Raw genomic sequence first — 20,791 nt, forward strand, 5'->3', positions numbered from 1 at the left:
AATGTTGTGCAACCTCCACCAGGATTCTCTGTTTCTAGTGGAGGGGTAATCAATGAGCCAAAGAAAGATTCGATGGAAGACATGATGAAGCAGATGCTCATGAAGATGACTGGGATCGAGACAAATGTGGGAAATAAGATATCTATCATGAGAGATCACTTAATTACCTAGGATTGACAGTAGTGTTGCTTGGAAATTGGCCCGGCTTGTGCTGCGCAGCTGCTTGCTTGGTTGGTAATTAATAGATTTTCTTGAGACCTAACGGAGATAGATAATTTACTAATCTACGATCGTTGCTGCTCTAGCGAGAGTGATTGATTAATTAAGTGATCTCTCATCATAACTGGATTAAACTGGTACATAGGATTGATAGATTTATTGCATAGATTTAGTTAATGAATTTACTACCCTAGGATCAGTTGTCTTTTAATATTTGATTTTTCCTACGTGTTTTGATTTATTGTTATTTGCGTTTTAGTTTAAGTTAATCAAACCTTCTTTATTTTCGTTTGCCTGTCTACTGTTATAGTCTGTTTAGGAGATAGCTAGAGTTATTTTGTTGTGTCAGTCCCTGTGGATACGATATTCGATTGCTGTTTATACTACAATTACACCGTGTTAGTTGCGGTATTTTTATTGCTAAGAAAATAGTGATCAAAGAACTAACTAAAACATGAATTGAAAGAACTATAATAAACTAACTAAGAATAGAATTCGAAACTAGAACTATGAAAGTAATAAAAACCAAAAGTCTTTGGTTGCCTAGCGGAAACTAAAGATTAGGGTTGAGGATGATTCTAACTAAGTGCAGGAGGCAGAAGAATTATTTTCTTAATTCACGTTTAAGCCTCTTTTATAGACTTCCTTCCAACCCTAATTATCATCAAACTCGCCTTGCAAAACTGGACTCTTAGGGAAATAGAATCGTGCATTCAAAGGTAAGTCCAGCTGGATCGTGCTCTGCAAGTAATCTTAGCTCTGGAGAGAAATTGTAGCTGTAGCGAGAAATCGCCAGCTCTGGAAACGTGTTAACTCTGGCGGTCATGGCAGAGATGGAAGTCAGCTCTAGAAAGTTCAGCTCTGGCGAGTCATGGTAGAGCTGGAAGTACGGTCTGGAAAGTTAAGCTCTATTGAGTTATGGCAGAGCTGGAAGTCAGCTCTGGAAATTTAGCTCTGCTCTGACAAGTTTGTTCTGCTCTGGAGAATTCAGCTCTAATAGTGAAGTTCAGCTCTGGAGATGGTCAGGTCTAACTATGGAAGTCAGCTCTGGCTCTGGCATATCCGCGCAGCTCTGCTCTAGCGCGGGCTTTTCAGCTCTGGACACCAGTTTGCGCCTAAGTACGCCATTCTAACCCAAAATCTCCAAAATAACACTCTTCCATCTATAAAATCTAAATCTCCTGCAAAGCATAAAACAAACCTATAAACGCACCAATTTCCAGGATATTTAGCTTAAAATTAACACATGCAAACCCTCGAATTTAGAACAATTAGGCATAAATCACTTCTCCCTCACTCACTTCATATCCGTACTCACCATTCTAGACTATACTACATTCAATTGACTCAAATTTGTTGGCCTCAAACAGCTTTATAGCATTTGGAGCCTATTCACTCTTCCAAGACAACAAGGCAGATTTCCTATCTGTAATCCTCTTCATACACAATAACCTAATGTCTTCTAGCATACTGATAATGGGTTTATGTCTAGCATCAATTATGTTAGAATTGAAAGACTCAGAAAGGTCATTATCTACCATGTATGTAAAGGCTCTGGTGCTTTGATATGCCCTGCTCCAGTTGGCTGGAGGATAGTGTAGTAGGTCACATGCAGCCTTCTTGTTTATTGACTTGATTTTGGCAATGTTGAGCTTGAACTCTTCCTCATATGAGCTCCAAGAAGCTAGCCAGAATCGTTTTTTCAGCTCCTCTCATCTCCATTTTTTACTGCTGTTGGAGTATATATGCCTTGCACACTATATGTGTTTGGCATATGGTGTGATCTCTTTCACTGCCTCCATTAAACCCTGTTCAATCGCATATTACTCAGTTGCACAAAAAGCAAAAAGTAACAATTAAACAAAGGGAAAAGACTATATAATCCAATACCTTTTGCATGTCAGACATTATAGTAAGCTCATTTCCTTCTTCCAGTTGTAGCTCTTGCTTTAACCACCTCATGAACCATGTCCAGTTGTTCCTATTCTTCTTATTAACTACTGCCCAGGCAATAGGGATTACCCCATCATTGCCATCCTGACCTACTATAGTCAGTAGACAGCCGAATGTAACACCCTTTAGGTGGCAGCCATCTAAACATATCAGCTTCCTACAGCCCCTCATCCAATTCAGCTTTAATGGCTCTAGCAGTACAAACATCCTCTTGAATGCCCTTCTCCCATTCTGTAATTGGTCATTGGACATTGCACTTCCATCTTTGATCCAAGCATCACTTCTTTCACCTTATCTACATATACACATAACCTATTGAACTCATCCTTGTAACTACCCTCTAGCTTAGTTATTATATCCCTCTTCTCCCTCACTTGTGCAAATTGACATGGAGTTTCAAATGATCTTTAACATGTCCATGCATGTCCTTTGAAGTGTGTTGGATTTGTATACTGAAAGCAAGAACGTTTTATGCTTGTATACAATATTTCTTAAGTTCACTATCTAATCTCCTATCTGATTGTGTTCATGATTGCATATGTATGTTCTTTATCTCTATATAAGTAGATTATATGGTGTGTTGTAGATCACAGAAGACCATAGAATTGGAATAACCTTAAGAGATATAAAATGATCACAACCGAAATAACTCTAGGACAAGTTATTGGTTTAGGCTGCAGTATAGATGGAAGTAGTTTGTCTTGACTACTTGTCTATACTGGTACGTCATAACGTATTGATAGGACCACAGTGAGATGTATTCTTCTGTCTGACTTAAGTGAAGAATCAAGATCTCGGTGACTTAATAGAATCTTAATACTAATAAGTTTTCAAATATATATGTTAATTCGTATATCACTTTGACTTAATATGGGTGAGAGTTATATAGTAACTTGAGTACTCTGTATCTTGGGTGATAGCAGTTAATATATGATATTTGATTATCTGTATTAGTAACCGTATCCGGTATAGGATAATGACATTCCCTTAAGGAGCTCAATAAGGTTTATTGCGTTAAATCCTGCAAGTTGATTAAGTTCAGGCGCAATAATAAGGTTTGAGTGGTACTGCTTAAGGATTACAAAGAGATTAATTAATTTAAGCTATCAGAGCTCTAATTAATTAATGGATGTCGGATATTTTAAATATGGGGATTTAATAAGTCTGAATACAAGCCACGACTCATCACCGGCAATAAAGGGGTAAGTCAATATTGGTTCTCTAGTGGAATGAACTAATATTTATAAATTAATTATGGTCTGGGCTGACCATGGATAATTAATTTATTTGAGGCCCATCTTTATTCCTTGTATCTGGTCCCTGGACTGGCCCAAAGTCTCCTAGCCCTAGAAGGAGTAGAAATCGTTCCCTACACCTAATCTGCGCCCCCTACACGTATTTTAATTTTTTAAATACAGCTGTCAGCTCTCAGGAAAACACACTGATAAAATTAGGGTTTTGAGAGCTGTGTGGGGCGCAGGAAATCGTGTGGAGCATTCTCTCTTGGGACTTTCATAGAACGTTGTCCATCCAACGGTGAAAGCTGAGCGGGATACAGTTCAGAAGATCTGAGCTGGAGTCAGATTTTCGCAGGAAATCAAGTTCTGGCAGTATCCGAAGAACAGCCATAACTTCCTCTACAGAAGTCCGATTGTGGTGAAACAGGAGGCCACGGAAAGCTCTTTCGAAGACGAAGAAGTCGTATTTCTACACAAAATACGATTGGAGGTCGTTTGAGGGGTCAAACAGAGCGTTGAAGTTGGCTGACCTGTTCAGCGACGGATTGACGAATTCTTAGGAATTCTTCAGGTATTTTCTAACTCCAACGTGCAGCATTTAAATTCATAGGAGCATGTTTAAGATTAATCGTTGTATGATAAATTAATAATAACCAAGAAACGATCATCGGGCAAAGCGGAACGTTAATTCAATTTAATATTCCTTCAAAGTGAACTTAGGATTCCTATACACAGCAGCTTTAAAGTATTTAGCTAAGTAACCTTTACTTGCACTGGGTACTTCTATTTGTTTATAGCAGCCCCTGGACATCCCCATCTTTTGAAACAAATAACATAAATCGACAACTAGCCTCATTCTTGCACACTACTCTAATTCTTCTTGGTTCATTTTTCAGAAACTTTAACTTATAACCAAATTTTACCCCATAGGCATTAATGGCATCCCTACAGTCCTTGGCATTTGCAAATGTCATACCCAAAGCAAAGCCACCCTCTTCACCATCTTGTACAGACCCCATAACTTGCTCTACCACTACCATCTTCTTCACTATCTGAAAACTCTTTACTGTATACACTAGAATCACTCACCAGCTCTGCCTCTCCTTCAACATCTCTCTCATCCACATGCCCCTCTTCACTATCAAATTTTGCAACATAAACATCATCTAATTCATTTATACCCTCTAAACCTTCCCCAACACTCTCAACAATTTCAGTGACCTCTACCCTTTCTCCAGCCTTCTCACCCTCAGTAATATCTACCCTTTCTCCAACCCTCTCTTCCTCAGTAACATTACTAATTTGCACACCATGGACAATCTCTAGATCATCACCAACACTCTCCTCTGGAAACAATAATAGCAGTGTGATAGAAGGCATAGGATCCCTATCGTGGTCAGCAAATAGTTCAATTTCTTGTTGGCCAACTAGTTCAAAATAATCAAAAACTTGGCGACAATGTTTAGCATCCCTAAGGAGAACTAGACCATCATCTAATTGACGGTCCTCATCTAGGGCATATACTCTATTAGGTGGAGAAGAGTAGCATTTCTCGAATTCAATAAGAACTCTATCGTAGGTCATATTATCTACGGTTTCTTCAATTTCCTCATAATTAAATCCATCATAACACAATTCACCAGTCTCATCATCTTTCTTCCAAATACCCCAAAAGTTGAAAACAAAATTAACAGACGGCATGCTGGACACAAAGATAGATGAAACACAAAAAATTTATCAAAATGTTGATCACGAACCATTCGAAAAATTGAAAAAAAAATTGACATCAAAGGGGAATTACATGTTCTGTAATAACCATTATTGAAACTTAAAATATGATGAATACTAACCTTTTTGTGGTTGCACTGCTTGTTCTTGTTCGTCGTCGGCGAAGATTTCTCCGGGCTTCTCCTTCGATTATCTTTGGAATGGCAAAGGTTTGGGTGGGCGACGCTTGGAATGCTTGTTCGGTGCCAAAAACCCGCGTAAATACTTATGGTGGGCCCCACTTTTTAATTAAATAATAAAAAAAGTGTTGATTGACGGCCGTAAACGGCGTTAGGTCAGAGGGGCAATCTGCACAGTTTTTTTGAGTTCGTGGGTTTAGTTGCACATACAGTGAGTAAGACGGGTTATACGCTATAGGGGCTACTATTTCGGGGGCCAATCTGCACCTTTTTCCCTTAAATAATTTCACAAATTTATACTCCCTTCGTCCCTTTAGTAGTGTCTCATTACTTTTGGACACGAAGATTAAGGAGTGTGTAAAAAGTACTCCCTCCATCCCACGAATCTTGACACGTTTTCCTTTTTGGGCCGTCCCACGAATCTTGACACGTTTCCTTTTTTAGTAATAATTATTACCTTCTCTCTCCTACTTTATCACATTTATTATATTCTCTCTCCTACTTTATCACTTTTATTACCTTCTCTCTCCTATTTTATCAATTTTATACTTTATTAATTACACACTTAAAACACTAATCTACAACTCCTTAATTCCCGTGCCAAACCCAAACGTGTCAAGACTCGCAGGACGGAGGGAGTAGATAAAGTGGGTTGGTAAAAATTATTTAAATATTAGGTATAAAGAGAGAATATATTGCCAAAAAGAGAATGAGACATTACTATTGGGACGACCCAAAAAGAAAAATGGGACACTACTATTGGGACGGAGAGAGTATAATAATAAATTTCCTTCGAATTTCGACGAGCTATTTACTAGTATACTACTTAATACAATAAACATCAACTTCTTAAATTCCGTGCAGAAAAGAATCGTCTCACTTATGTTGGGACAGAGGGAGTAACAATTACTACAAATCTATAGTATAATTATTTTTTGTTGATTCCTACTTAGTATTGAAATTATATTTTTTATTAATGAATAAATAATTTCAAAATTTGTATAACAATAAATTCGAACATCAATTTTTTTACCTAAGTCATCAACTACTCTATTCATCAACCAAAACATATGGACAAAATGATAATTTATTACTCATTAAATTATTGAGCCTTTCCATACTAAATTATAGTAGCATTAATTTATGATACAAATCTTTATATATATAAAAAGCAAAGTAAATGTAATTTCTTTCAATTTGAAGGACATAATTGGAATTGAAGTGAAAATTTATAAAGCAAAAAAACTGCCAATCATTTCCACAAACTACAAAATCGTGCATTATCTCTCTTTTTATTTTTTAATGAAGCTTCTTTGTGTTTTTAAGACAACTAATTTTTTTTAACGAATTCAATTACTATATCTTTATATATATAAAAAGCAAAGTAAATGTAAATAAGTTCAATTAGAAGGATATAATTGGAATTGGAAAAAATAGTAGTTAAAAAATAAAAATAAAATTTAATATATTGTATCTATTTTAAAATAAAAAAAAATGCCAACAACTAAGCATAATTAGAAACCGTCAAATTCCGTCAAATTCGATTTCAAAAAAAAGTAACCGTCAAATTAAATTAATCTTTTATTTTTTATCTTTTTTTTATTTTATAGATAGAATACATATTTTTAAAAATTTCAAGCAATTATGTATTAGATAAAATATATAATGTGCATCTTGAATGAAAGCTCACGAAATGACCTTTAATTTGATATATAATATGTGAAAAATAGATTTAAAATAAGCAAGTTATAATAATTTAATTAAAATGATAATACATAATATATATACATATATATATATATGTATATATGTATGTTATTTCAAAAATTCAGATGTTATTTTAGTTTTATTTGTTATTTCTTTCTTTATTATATAAAATGCAGACCTTATTTTTAATTAAATATTATATTTTTGCATAAATTACATTGATTATATTAAACTATTAGATCAATTTACAAATAATAAATTTGATATTAAAATTAATTTGTTTTACGTTATAATTATGATCTCTACGCCCACAAAAATAGCATATTTTTGTCATTTAAGGACGTTCACAAAAATTAGTCTCATTATAAATTTGGAAAGTTTGCATCAGGTGATGGATTTGATGAATCTTTTTCTTTACTCACAATATAATTAATTATAATTATTTACACTTCTTTTTAAATATGATCATTTATTCATTCACAATACACTAACAATTTTTATTAAAATTTGTATCATCTCTTTCTATGACTATTTTTTGTGAAAGAAAAAAATATAAATATATAAACAATTTATGCAAATTTAAGATGACAATCACCGCGCATAGCGCGGGAGATACACTAGTAAAACTTTATTCGCCCAGTATTTGAACAATTTTCATTAATGGCCAATTGCCATGGATATTTTAGGGGACAGAACGGTCATTTAATACAGCAATGGACTTGGAAAATCACTTTAGGTCTCAACTCCCTGACTTAAACTCTACGCTAAGGAAGTACGATTGTGGGCCTCATGGCAAGATTTTTACAAATATAGCCCCACACGATTCTCACGAAACATCTATACATCTCAAATAAACTAATGCCAACTACTCAAATTTGATTAGGGCTTGGAGAAACAATTCTATGAATCACATATTTTAACAAGATTAATATAACTTTATAACCCAATATATTTAACGACCTTTCACTAGTGTCCCATCTTCAGCATATTACTATTATTATGAAAATCCATAATGTTTAAAAGAAAATTCCATTAATGTCCCTCCGTTGAATATCCGGCGTTCATGTAACATGGCAAACCGGAAAGCGCCACATAGGCTACATGTAGATAAAGAAATACATCAAAATCATACATTAGAATGACGTAGATCTTTGTTCTTCTTAGGATTGAGCCTTTATTATTATTTTATTTTATTTTTTTATAAGTTAATAATATACATAAAAAAAAATTAAAGGTCTCGTCACGATGAACTCGATCGAACCCAAGACTTCATTATATATTGAGCCCTTATTATTGACTCTCAGTATCTCTGGCGAAACGTACAATCCTTTTTATGTGGTGAAGAAGGTGATTAATTATTCTTATTTGGGGTTTTTGCAAAAAAAATCACAAACAATTTTGAATTTGTAATTTTAACGCGACTTTGGAAGTGTGGCGAATTAAATCATAATTTTTTCAATTTTTGTAACCGGAATGATGAGTTGGAGCTTATGTGGATTATTTTTGCCACGTATTGAATTGCTGAGTAAGATTAAATGATATAAACAGTAGAAAATGGTGTTTTTTTTTTATTTTGATTGTATAAACAGTAGAAAATGGTGTTTTTTTTAATAATAGGACATGGTACTAATTTTGCAAGTCCAACTATCGATTTTGAAACTGATGTGTGTTCTCTGATTTCGAGTATGATGGAATTTTGAGATGAATTACACATATGTTTGCTTCAAGTGTTGATCATAAGTGACGTATTGCCATTTCCTGTTTCTTTGGTTGGATTTGATACATCTGCATATGTTCTTTAGCTAAATTTGATACATCTGCATAAGTTGAAATTTACTCGGTGTTTCTAAATTGTTTTTGAAGGTCAATTTGTAGGCTTTTCATTTACTCCTTTCAATATTCTAAAAATGCATAGCATAAAAATTCTAATAACAAATCAGGAACTACCGATTTATGTAGATGATGTCAAGCAAGATTAGATATGTAAGAAAAGTTATGTTGTCCAGATTTCTGTTACTAGTACTACATAACCTTTTCATATATATTTTCTAGAATCTAATGCTGCTCAATATTTTTGAATAAGAAGAAAAATCGGATACAGTGGGCTTACCTGAGCACGAGGCTAAAAACATTAAATAGGTGAAAGCTAGAGAGAGTCAAAGAATGAAATTAAGGGGGGTGTATTCGTTGTGGAATTTGATGGATTTCTATGGATTTTAAAAGTCTGGGTGTATTCGTTCAAGACTTTTAAAAGTCTGCAGAAATCTGGGTGTATTCGTTCAAGACTTTTAAAAGTCCATATAAATCTAGGTGTATTCGTTCAAGACTTTTTAAAATCCATACAAATCTAGGTGTATTCGTTATTCCATTGACTTAAAATCCGGAATGACTTTCATGGATTTCATCCAAAAAATACACACGACGAATTCCGGCCAAGAACCACGAGAATTGAAATCCATGAAGTTTTAAGCGAGCGCTGAGTTCCAGCGCCCGCGGCCAAGAAGCCAGCGAGCGCTGAGTTCCAGCGCCCGCTGGAACTCAGCAATCGTTGACAAGAGATACAGAATTCGTTCATCTACCCTCTAAAGTCCCTTCTCACCCTTTTTTTTTAAGAATTATCGCCTCTCTCTCTCACTTTCTACTGACACTCATATTTCTCTCTCACACGGTTCGGCTCTTTCTCCCTCCATCTCTGACTCCGGCGAAGTCCAACGTCGCCGCCGCCGCTTGGGCCGACGAGCTCGCCGCTGGAGCTGCTGCTGCTCGCCCGGAGTAGAGATCGCCGCCGACTACCGCTGCTGCTTCGCTGGAGTCGCGGCCTGGAGCTGCCTGAGATCGACGGTCTGGAGTTGCTGCTGCTCGTCCGGTGGTCAGCGACTCGCTGGAACCCATAAAAAGTCACAAACAAAAGAAATACGTTTTGATATAAACAAGCACTTGCAGACTACAAAAAATCCGAAAAAAAAAAAGGAGAATGATAGGGTGAATGCAACATTCAGAATCGGAACCTGAGTGGTTTCGCGCAAATTAGCGCCGGAAATATTCATGATTTTGCAACTCAAAATTCAAATGAGAACACAGAGAATTCTTTGATGTTGATGGCGGCCGAAGCTCGACACATTCATAATCGACCATGGCACTTTTGTTTACTGAGAAATGCACTAAGCCCCTCAAATTGTTGATGGTGGCCGACACATTCATAATAGATTTGACCTCTCTTAATTTTCTGTTTTGCTAATAAGACTTGACGTGGATGTATTTTGTTCCTTGTATTGTTAATCTTGTTTAGATGTTTAGGGAGGTAAATCCCAGCGGTCGCTGGAATTGCTAATAATTATGTGTAAATCCCAGCGCTCGCTGGAACTCAGCGGTCGCTGGGTCTTTTCTAGCGGGCGCTGGTTCTCCGCGGGCCCTGGTTTCATGGAATTCAATTCCAAAATTATCCCGTAAAGTCTTCGAAAATCAGTGAAAATCGGGGTGAAATCCAACCACGAATTCTTTGAAAGTCGTCTGGAATCTATGTGAATTCCATGGAATTTAAATTCCATGGACTTTTTAAAGTCTGTGGAAATCCACAACGAATACACCCCCCTAAGGATGCACCGTGCACTTACTTGTTTTGCATTTTTTATTATGTCAATATTTATAAAACACTTAATCTTACTCGGCAATTTAATACGTGCCAAAAATAATCCACATAAGCTTCAACTCATCATTCCGACGATCAGAAAAAATTGGGAAGACGAAATTGCAAAAATTAAAAAGATTATGATTTATTTCGCCATACTTTAAAAGCCGCATTAAAATTGCAAAATTAAAATTGTTTATGATTTTTTTTTTTGCAAAAAACCCTTCTTAATTTATTATCCGAATCGATTGAATTGTATTCCCAAGTGAATTTACAGTATGGGAAATCAAGCATATTTAATTTAACGAAAATTAGAGTTTACAATATGTAACAAATAATTATTCAATACAAAACTCATCTGTATTCTTAGCAATTAACAAGATTAATATCTTATCACATGAGACTTTCTCATAAGTTTGCCATATTTCTGCTGTTTTTGCTCTTCTATTGGCCACGCTACTGATGACTGCAGGAAGAACTTTGAAATGGAATCCTCTTCCCCGGCCAACAATAAGGGAACAAGGTCAGAAGTCTGGCGGCATTAGGGGTAAAAACAGGAAATCTAGGGGACGTTATGTTGATTTGTGGCGTCAGGTTCCAAAACCCCCGAGGGGACTCACCATGCTTCTGTTTCTGAAGGCTATAGCAACGCTGGGGATCAGCCCAAACACGATGGATCGAACACCACACCAACTGTTGGAGTCTCTACTTCCAATGCGTTTGCTATCCTTGGAGTAGAGGATCACAAGGAAAATCCTGAGGAGAGTCGGTCCTCTCGTAGTTCTCCTCCGATTCAAGTTGTTGCTAATACTTCTCCAACCCGACAATTGGCGGATACGACTACTGCTTTTGATACACAGATTGCTACTGTCAGTCCAGATCTGGCTTTGGTTGTGACACCAGGAAAGGCGACGATGGATGATCCCCCCATAACTCGCGGCCGAGGGCGTCCGAAGAGGGCTACCAAGAAGGGGAAGGTTTCTGATTCCTCTATCAAGCATCGGCTCCGGCGTATAATCAAGAATGGTATGTCTTCGGATTTCCAAAAAGCAGCTGGCCGTGCTGCTGGTGCCGCGTTGCAGGGCGCCGTTCTGAACACCCCATCGCCGGTGGAGTTCTTCAATAAAGTGCAACATGCTAAGTCCGAAGGCGCGATTCTGCAGAATTTTGTGGTCCACTCGAATTCGAACGCAACTCGAGCTATGTCGGCCGTGGTTTCTAAAAGATGGGGAGATATGTTGGACGAGGAAGACACTCTAAAATCATTCTCCTAGTCTTGGTTTGTTTGTTTTTCGATTACCCGTAGTTTCTTGCAGGTGTTTTCACTTGTTTTGTTTTTTCCCTAGTCGGACCTTTTTTATTCTTTTTTAATCAAATTTCTATTTCAGCAGTTCTATCGCAAACGTGTTTAATAGGTTTATTTAAATAATCTATAATCTATAATATATTAAAATGACAACTTTTAGTTTGAAATTAATTACTCCCTCTGTCCACAATTTAAAGCCCTATTTGCCCTTAAAATTTTGTCCACAAATTAAAGCTCTATTCTACTTTTTGTACTTTTTTACTCTCCTTCTTTTCCTATATTTACTACTACCTTTTACCACTAATGGACTCACCTTAAAACACTTTTATCACTTTTATATTCTATATTTATTACACTTTATCATTAGTGGACCCACTCACAACACCTTTATCACTTTAGTCAACTACATTTATCACTTTAGTCGAGTTACCTTTATATTTCACTTACAACACCTTTCTCAATTCTCACATTTCTTAGTTTCCATGCCGACTACAAAGTGGGGCATTAAATTGTGGACGGAGGGAGTATAAAATTAAGTGGCAATTTTGTAGTTATAATAAAATTAAAAATTTATTTATAAATTATATTTTTTATTTCTATTTTTTTCTTTATCTTCTTATTTGTTTTATTTCTTTCTAAAATTATAAAATTTGACTAATTATAAAATATTTAATATGCATATCAAATTAAAGATCATAATAAGAGCTTCAATTTGATATATTTTATATAAATATTTGATTTAAAATGTATAAGTTAGATTTATTTAAAAATTAAAATTAAAAAAATTATTTCTCCTCTCTCATCTTTTTTGAAATAAATATATTTTTAATTCTTTTTATTTTTATTTTTATTTTTTAACTTATTTTTTTTCTTTTCATAATATCAATTTTTATTATTGTGAGTTCTTTATTTTATTTTATTTTCAATATTCAGCTAAAATATATTCTATCAAAATTACATTGTTTAAATTTGTATCAATTTTATATAAATATAAAAACATTTCTTGTGCATTGTATGGGATGCAAATACTAGTGGATTATAATTAAGAGAGAGATGATGGTTATTTAATTATTAGATGGATGAACTTTGGATATACTCCCTCCGTCTCATATATATAGGTTGATTCACATTTACACAAAGATTAAGAAAAATAATTGCAAATGAAAAGATATAAGTAAACTTTTTAATATTCCATATTTATTATGTAATGATGAATTAAAGTTAGAGTAAATTAAAGAATTAAATAGGGATATAATAGTAAATGAGTAAAAAAATATTATTTTTTATAAAAATAAATCTATATATTTGAGGCATTCATTAAAAAAAAGTCTATATAATTGAGACGACGAGAGTATCTATTACTTCCATAATGAATTGACAACGAATTATAATTTAATTTAGTAAAACGCTTACACTCTAATTATTAAATTAGTCACCATAGGATAGGAAGAAACAGAGAACCGTATCGATGTATTAAAAAAATGTCAAACCTTGCCTAAATGAACCTTAATTAGCAATTATAGAATTTGGTCGGAGATGCTATTCCATCCATGCAAGTACAACCCAAAATAATAATGGAAAGGGACCCGCCAATCCTACTTTAATAGAATTTGATGTAACAAATTATGGGATTTGACCAAAGGAATTTAACACAAATACTAAATTTAGAAAGATATGCAATCATAAACATAATGTATGTATGTTGGGGTTTGTCGAAATAACTCGATTCAAAATCTCCTCATGTTTAATATATAGTTTATCTAATACAAAATCTATAGTGCGGATGGATGCATGGAAAGGTGCCCTTTATCTAAAACCATAGATGAGGTTGATTATATGTTTGATCACTTAAAAAAATTGAATGGATCACCGTCTAATTGAGTCATTGATAATGTCGTCAATTGTTAACATTACTCCTGTCGTTACGGAAAGAATGAATCATGATTTGACTACTCCCTACACTCAACAGGAAATTGTTAAGTCTCTCAAACATATGCATCCCTTAAAGGTCCTCGGGCTAGACGGTATGCCTGCCCTTTTTTACTCCTCTTGTTGGTCTTCTGCGAAATCTGATATTATCTCTATGCTTCTTGATATTCTTAATAATAGTGCATCTTCTGGTCCTCTTAATTTTACGTTTATATGTCTTATCCCTAAGGACATGTTTGATAGCCCTAGATAAAACAAGATAGATAAATAATCATATCTTATCTAAGCGTTTGATAGCAATATTGATTAACAAAAAGGCCCGCTCTTATATCATTGTTTCACTGGAAAATTTAATATCTCATCCCCTCTGGTATTATTTATCTAAGTTTTATTTGTTTAAGTTTTATTAATCACCATTTATCTCAATTTATATATCAGACACACCCTAAGAAGAAAAAGTGTGTTTATCCGTTTGATTTTCGTCCCATTAGTTTGTGTAATGTTGTGTATAAGCTTGTTTCTAAGGTCATCACCAATCGTCTCAAGTTGTGTCTGCCGTCTATTATTAGTTAGAGTCAGTCCGCTTTTGTTCCTGGTCGTCTTATTACTGATAATGCTCTTTATTGGCTTTTGAGATTTTTCATATGATGAAGCTTAATAAAGCTAAATCTAATGGCGTGTTTGCTTTCAAACTGGACATGGCAAAAGCCTACAACCGTGTAGAGTGGTGTTTCTTGAAATCTATTATGTTGCATTTGGGATTCAATCCCTCTTTTATGGATCTGGTTATGAGATGTATGACAACAGTTTCTTTTAGAGTGCTTGTTAATGGTTATCCTGGTGATTCTTTTCAACCTAGTCATGGTTTAAGATAGGGAGATCCCCTATCTCCTTTTCTTTTCTTGTTTTGTGCATAAGCTCTCTTTCTAGCTTTACTTTGTCGCACGACGCCTCGAGTAATTAAGCCACCTTTTATTTGCTGACGACTGCATCATTTTTGGCAAGGGGACCGAGTCAGAAGTGATGGTGGTTAGAGACATCTTAAAGGCGTATGAGAATGTTTCGGAGCAAAAAGTAAACTTGGAGAAATCCACAATCACTTTTAGTGGAGGCATCTCTAAGGAAAGACAAGCTGAGCTGGCTAAGAAGTTGGGTGTGACCAGAGGGGAACAAATGAGTACGTATTTGGGTATTCCTAGCACGATGGGCAGATCTAAATCTGAAATCTTTCAGATGTTGATAGATAGGAAGAGGAAGAAGGCAAAAGATTGGAAAAGGCATTATCTTTCTGGGGCAGGGAAAATGGTGCTAATCAAATCTGTTTTACAATCAATTCCTTCCTACCTCATGAGCTGTTTTGTTTTGTCTGCGCAAATTTGACAGCGGCTTAATAGTGTGGCAACACATTTCTTTTGGGGCCAAAAGAATGATGAACGACAGATTCACTGGAAGAGCTGGAAGAAGTTGTGTGTTTTAAAATATGAGGGTGGTTTGGGGTTTCGTGATTTGAGCCTTTTCAATAAGGCTATGCTGGCTAAACAGGTATGGCGGCTTTTACTGATTGATACGTCACTTCTTGCTCGCTCGTTTAAAGCCCGGTACTAACCCATCTTTTGTATGGAAAAGTCTACAAGCAGGAAAAGAACTGATCGAGGCCGGTATTGCTTGGAAATTAGGTGATGGATCGCGCATTCAAATTGGTATTGATAAATGGGTTCCCAATGGAGATAATGGTCTGTTGAAGGCTAATGTGGCAGCCGAACATGAAACTTTGAGAGCAAAAGATCTCATCTTGGATGATTACTCTGACTGGAACGAGGAGAAGATTGAGTTGATTTGTCAAACCCAAGATCGCTGGAAAATCTGCACACAGTTGAGAAGTGATCCTAACTTGGTTGATAAACCCTTTTTGGCCGAAGGGCAGATTCAATGCGTATTCCGTCAAGTCCGATTATTGGTTGGCTTTAAGTCTTAGGAGAAGTCAGGAGGTGTCGTCATCCAATGCACAATCTGGTATATGGAAGTGGATATGGGGTTTGGATGTTATCCCAAAGGTAAAATGATTCATGTGGAGATGTTTATCGGGTGCAACTCCAACGTCTGTGGCCCTTCGACGCCGCTCGATCGAGGTTGATCCTATGTGTAGACGGTGTGGAGAGAAGGAAGAGACGGTTGAACACGCTCTGCGCGACTGCCTGTGGGCTGTTTTCTTATGGTCCATTTCGCCCCTGCGATTGGAGCCTATTCTGAAGGGAACATTGTGCTCAATCTCTCCATGGTTCCAAAGTATCCAAAGCTGCCCCCAACGTGAAACACATGCGATGTTTGCAACGGTACTGTGGTCGATTTGGTTTGCTAGAAACCTTCTTGTCTTCCAACAGAAGGCGATGACCCACTTGGACTGTTTAAATGTTGCTAATCGGGCTAGATGGACTTCGCAGCCTTGCGCTTTTTCGCCCTCTCCAGTAGCTAGCACGCTGATGTGTTCTAGGAGCGGCCAGGTAAAATTCTCTTGTGATGCAGCTATTGAGGAGGGTCGTGGAATGGGAATGGGTGTGGTTAAAAGGGATGCAAACGGATCTCTGTTGGATTGTACTTTTGGTTTTGTCCCGGGAGCCTTTTCAGCCATTGAAGGTGAGGCATTTGTTGTTCTTGAAGCTATCAAGTGGTGTTGATGATGCTATTGTCGAAATGGATTGCCAAATTCTCTACTGGCGTTTGGTCAAAAAAGAGAAGGATCTTTCATATTTGGGAGATACTTTATCACAGATTAAGGAGAAGAGTTCTTTTGTTCCTAGTATTGCTTTCAGTTGGACCCCTAGAGAGGGGAATGCTACTGCTCATAGTTTAGCTAAATTTGTTCTATGTTTTTCTTCGCCCATTTATGTTGCTCGAGCATATCCTTTCGATGTGAACTCTAATTTATCCTCTTAATGATATTTTCTCATTTTTCCTAAAAAAAAATTTTGTCGAGGCAATCAGTTTATTTGAATAACTAACCTATAAACTTACTTCCTAGTGAAGCAACGATGTAATATATTCTATCTTTTGTTGAATCAACAAATTAATTATAATTATTTAAAAAATATATATTTTTAGTTAAATAATCTGTTCCTTAATTACGTTGCTACTTGCTAAAGGTGAGAAAGCTGCGTCAATAAAGAACTAAACGTAATCATAAATCTTTTGGTGTTGTGTATAATATACTTCGTAATCTCATGCAATTATATAGTATAATATTTAGGTGTCAATAGCAAAGAAAAATCAATCTTCTTTCATGGTCCATTTTTGTACCGAGCGTGTGTAGAATATGATATTGTTAGATAATTATTTTATAATAAATGGTCCTTAATTAGTAAAATGAGTATTAATTCCAACATCCACGGCGCGTACGTACGTATGCCATCTTCTCATCGTTACACCACCGCTGACGGCGGAGCTCCGCCAGACCGCCGCTATCCGTAGGATCGCCGCTGGTGATTTGAATTAGTTGAATGCGCGTTCATTTCGAATAATTATGTACTTTCTTCATATTGGAAGTTTCTAGTACGTGATCATAAATAAAATGCCTCAGTTAAATTAATCTATCTATATATATATATGAAACACCAGTTTTTATTCCCGTCAATTTTTCTCTTTCCTTCTACCATGCACTTTTTTCACTTTTTCTCTCTCCTCTCTCTGTCACACATTTTACACTATTTTTTTCATACAATTTCTCTCTCTCTCTCTCTCTCTCTCTCTCTCACTCTCTCTCTCTCTCTCTTCTATTCTATCTTTCATATTTTAGTGATTTTTAAAAAAATGATATATGAAAAGATATTAAATATGCATCTTAAATGAAAGATAATGACAAGATCTTTAATTTGGTATAAGAATCATAAAATATGAATTTGAAACAAATAAATTATTATAGTTAAAAAATTTATGGTAATTATTTTTCTCTCTCCTCTTTCTTTTTCTCTATTATTTTATGGGTAAATATCATGAAAACTCTTAAAGTATACCCATTTTATCAAAAATACCCTGAAATTTTTAAAATGTTCTCTAAACCCTTAAACTATCAGGTTTTTATCAAATATATCCCGTATTTATTTTTCGGTCACCAAAAAGTGATGTGGCTCGCCGGATGGCACAATATAATTTATATTCTATTTTTTAAAAATACAATGGCAAAAACGACGTCGTTTCATGCCATATCATCAAAAAAAATCACTCTGAAATTTAAAATTCACTCCTATCGTGTTTGAAATTCACGCTAATAACCTAGAATTAGGGATAAACACGATAGAATATGATACGAAACGAAGTCGTTTTTTCCATTTCATTTAAAAAAAAATAGAATATAAATTACATTGTGGCATCCGGCGAGCCACATCATGTTTCTGGTAACCGAAAAATAGATAAATGATATATTTGATAAAAACCTGATAGTTTGAGGGTTTAGAAAACATTTCCAAAGTTTCAGGATAGTTTTGATAAAGTGGAGATAGTTCAGGGATTTTCATGATATTTACCCTTATTTTATTATTTTATCTTTTATTTTTTTGCTCTATTATTATTGTTGTTATTCGTAATTGTTTTATCGTAATTTAATAATTGTTGTTATTATATTTTTTTTCTCTCTCTCTACTAAAAAATTTATCTCTTATTTTTCCTCTTTTGATGAAAAATTAATTTAGAATGAATAAATTATGATAATTTAAAATTTATTTTATTCTTTCCTCTCTATTTTAATGAGTGTTAGTTTTCTCTTTAATGACGTGTTTACTTATTTTTATTATATTAATTTAAGTTATTTTTCAATTTTTTGTATTTTTAGATAAAAATAAGTAAATATCATGTGTTTGTGTTTACATATATATAGATTTTTTTGTATTATTTTTAATATAACTTTGTAGATGAAATTAGTATATATATATATATATATATATATATATATATATATATATATTAAAAATGTAATTTTAAATATTTTTTTATATTTGTGAATTACTTATTTATTTACTATGATGCATCATACTTTATAATTATAATAATGTATAATGCTAATTTTTATTATCAAATAATTATTAATTATTTAATAACTATAATTATCATTACACTTTATACAAAGTTGAAAATTTATATTTTCAAATCCAAGATTTTATTGAGTCATTAATGTCGTTTAATAACGATGCACATGATTTTATTGAGTAATTGATGTCGTTTAATTTCGATACTTGCCGTGCATCGCACGGGAAATCATTCTAGTTCTCCATTAAAAGCGTGTGTGTGCTTTTTAGACTCGTGATCTTTCACTCGTATATGAAGATTTTCAAGGGAGGATAAAGTCATTTTAAATTTAATAAATCGAAATGAGATTAATCTACATTTGATTTCACCATTTTTTTATATAATTTTTTTTAATTTTAATATTATTTTTTGGGTGTACTTTATAAAATATATATTTTATGTTATTCAAATTAATTTAGAAATTCCTATATGTCTGATTGTAAGGTAAATAGGTAATACTATAATTTATTTGGAACATAACTTGTTGAATGTTGCTCTCTATAATCGAGCTTGTACGATGCATGTTAACGATAATAAAATTGTTATTACAATAGCTAAGTCTTGTACAAAATCATTTAATTTGTGATGAAAAGAAGTTTGGCTTTCCTCGTTTTTGTAATTAGAAAGCATGTGTAGAAGTTTCTAAAGTCTTATTTTGGTAATAATTAAATAAATAAGCTATTTGTTTACAATAATTAATTACTGCTAAAATCATGTCTAACTTATAGGATATATATATATATATATATATATATATATATATATATATTTTTGATAAATTACATAAGTAAATAAGACTCGAACTTAAGACCTTAGGTCTTGGACATTAACCTCCTACCGCTAGGCCAACACACACACAACTTATAGGTTTACTAAATCTAAGCATCATTCGTATGTAAAATTACTCTCACCCACACACACACATATATATATATATATCCCATGCATCAAAGTTAATGTATTTCTACAACTAGAAAATAACTCAAAATACAAATTTGATGTTTCTATTTTTCACCGATTCACCAATTTGATTGAGAATTTAGAAAATTAACAAGAGTACAATATAAGGTTGAATTATAAAAAAAAACTATTTATACAGAAATTGTGAATCATGCTTCTTTATATGATAACACTTTTTTTAAGAGGTGGTCTTGGGTGCAACGGGGTTGCACCCTCACTTAAATCATGATCTGTATTTTAACTTGAATTCATATCATGATCCTAGCCGTATAACTATTTTAGATGCGGGTCAATCCGGTTGCACGGTGCAACTGATTGCACCCAAGTTTTTATGTTTTTTTTTTTATTAATTATGTCAATGTTTCTTTTATGTTAATATTTGTTTGTATATTATATCAATCCGTTTTTTTTTAATAATCATAAATCATATAAATATCAATTATTCAGTTTTTATTTTTATTTTATCATTTCCCTTCCCTCAATTTTTATTATCATTTGATGATATATCCTTAACATTGATTAATATATTTCCCTTATTTCAACAATCAATTGCATATATCTGATATCAATTGCGTCCCTTACAAATCATCCTTATATGGTTTCACCTTTGACATTCCACATTATTCTGGTATATAATTTCACGAAACCCACACGCTTGAAAATACAATTAATTAGAGATATTTTACTAACTTCTACTATTTTTTGGCAATCCATACGTTCATTTTTTATTTTTATTTTGCAATCCCTTATTGTTAGTTTTTATATATAAAAAGTGATAAATGCATCAATTCTTATTTTATCTCAGTCATTTATCTTAATAAAATTAGCTTAATTTTTTATACATCCAGTTTTTGAGAATAATTTACAGAGAGGGACGGTGGAAAAAGTC

At 34.0% G+C, this 20,791-nt stretch overlaps 1 protein-coding gene across 1 annotated transcript; it reads left to right on the forward strand.

The window, feature by feature from the left end:
* The first annotated feature begins 15,953 nt into the window (after positions 1 to 15,953).
* LOC131005848 (uncharacterized) lies at positions 15,954 to 16,562 on the forward strand. Its single transcript, XM_057932952.1, has one exon. It carries the CDS (start codon positions 15,954 to 15,956, stop codon positions 16,560 to 16,562), a length of 609 nt encoding a protein of 202 aa, XP_057788935.1.
* The last annotated feature ends 4,229 nt before the right edge of the window (positions 16,563 to 20,791 follow it).

Source organism: Salvia miltiorrhiza, chromosome 1 (assembly GCF_028751815.1).
Source record: "Salvia miltiorrhiza cultivar Shanhuang (shh) chromosome 1, IMPLAD_Smil_shh, whole genome shotgun sequence".
Taxonomy (NCBI): domain Eukaryota; kingdom Viridiplantae; phylum Streptophyta; class Magnoliopsida; order Lamiales; family Lamiaceae; genus Salvia; species Salvia miltiorrhiza.

What these genes read in the sequence shown, in the direction of transcription:
- LOC131005848 (XM_057932952.1), top strand. Translation starts at nt 15,954, where the DNA reads ATGTGGAGATGTTTATCGGGTGCAACTCCAACGTCTGTGGCCCTTCGA.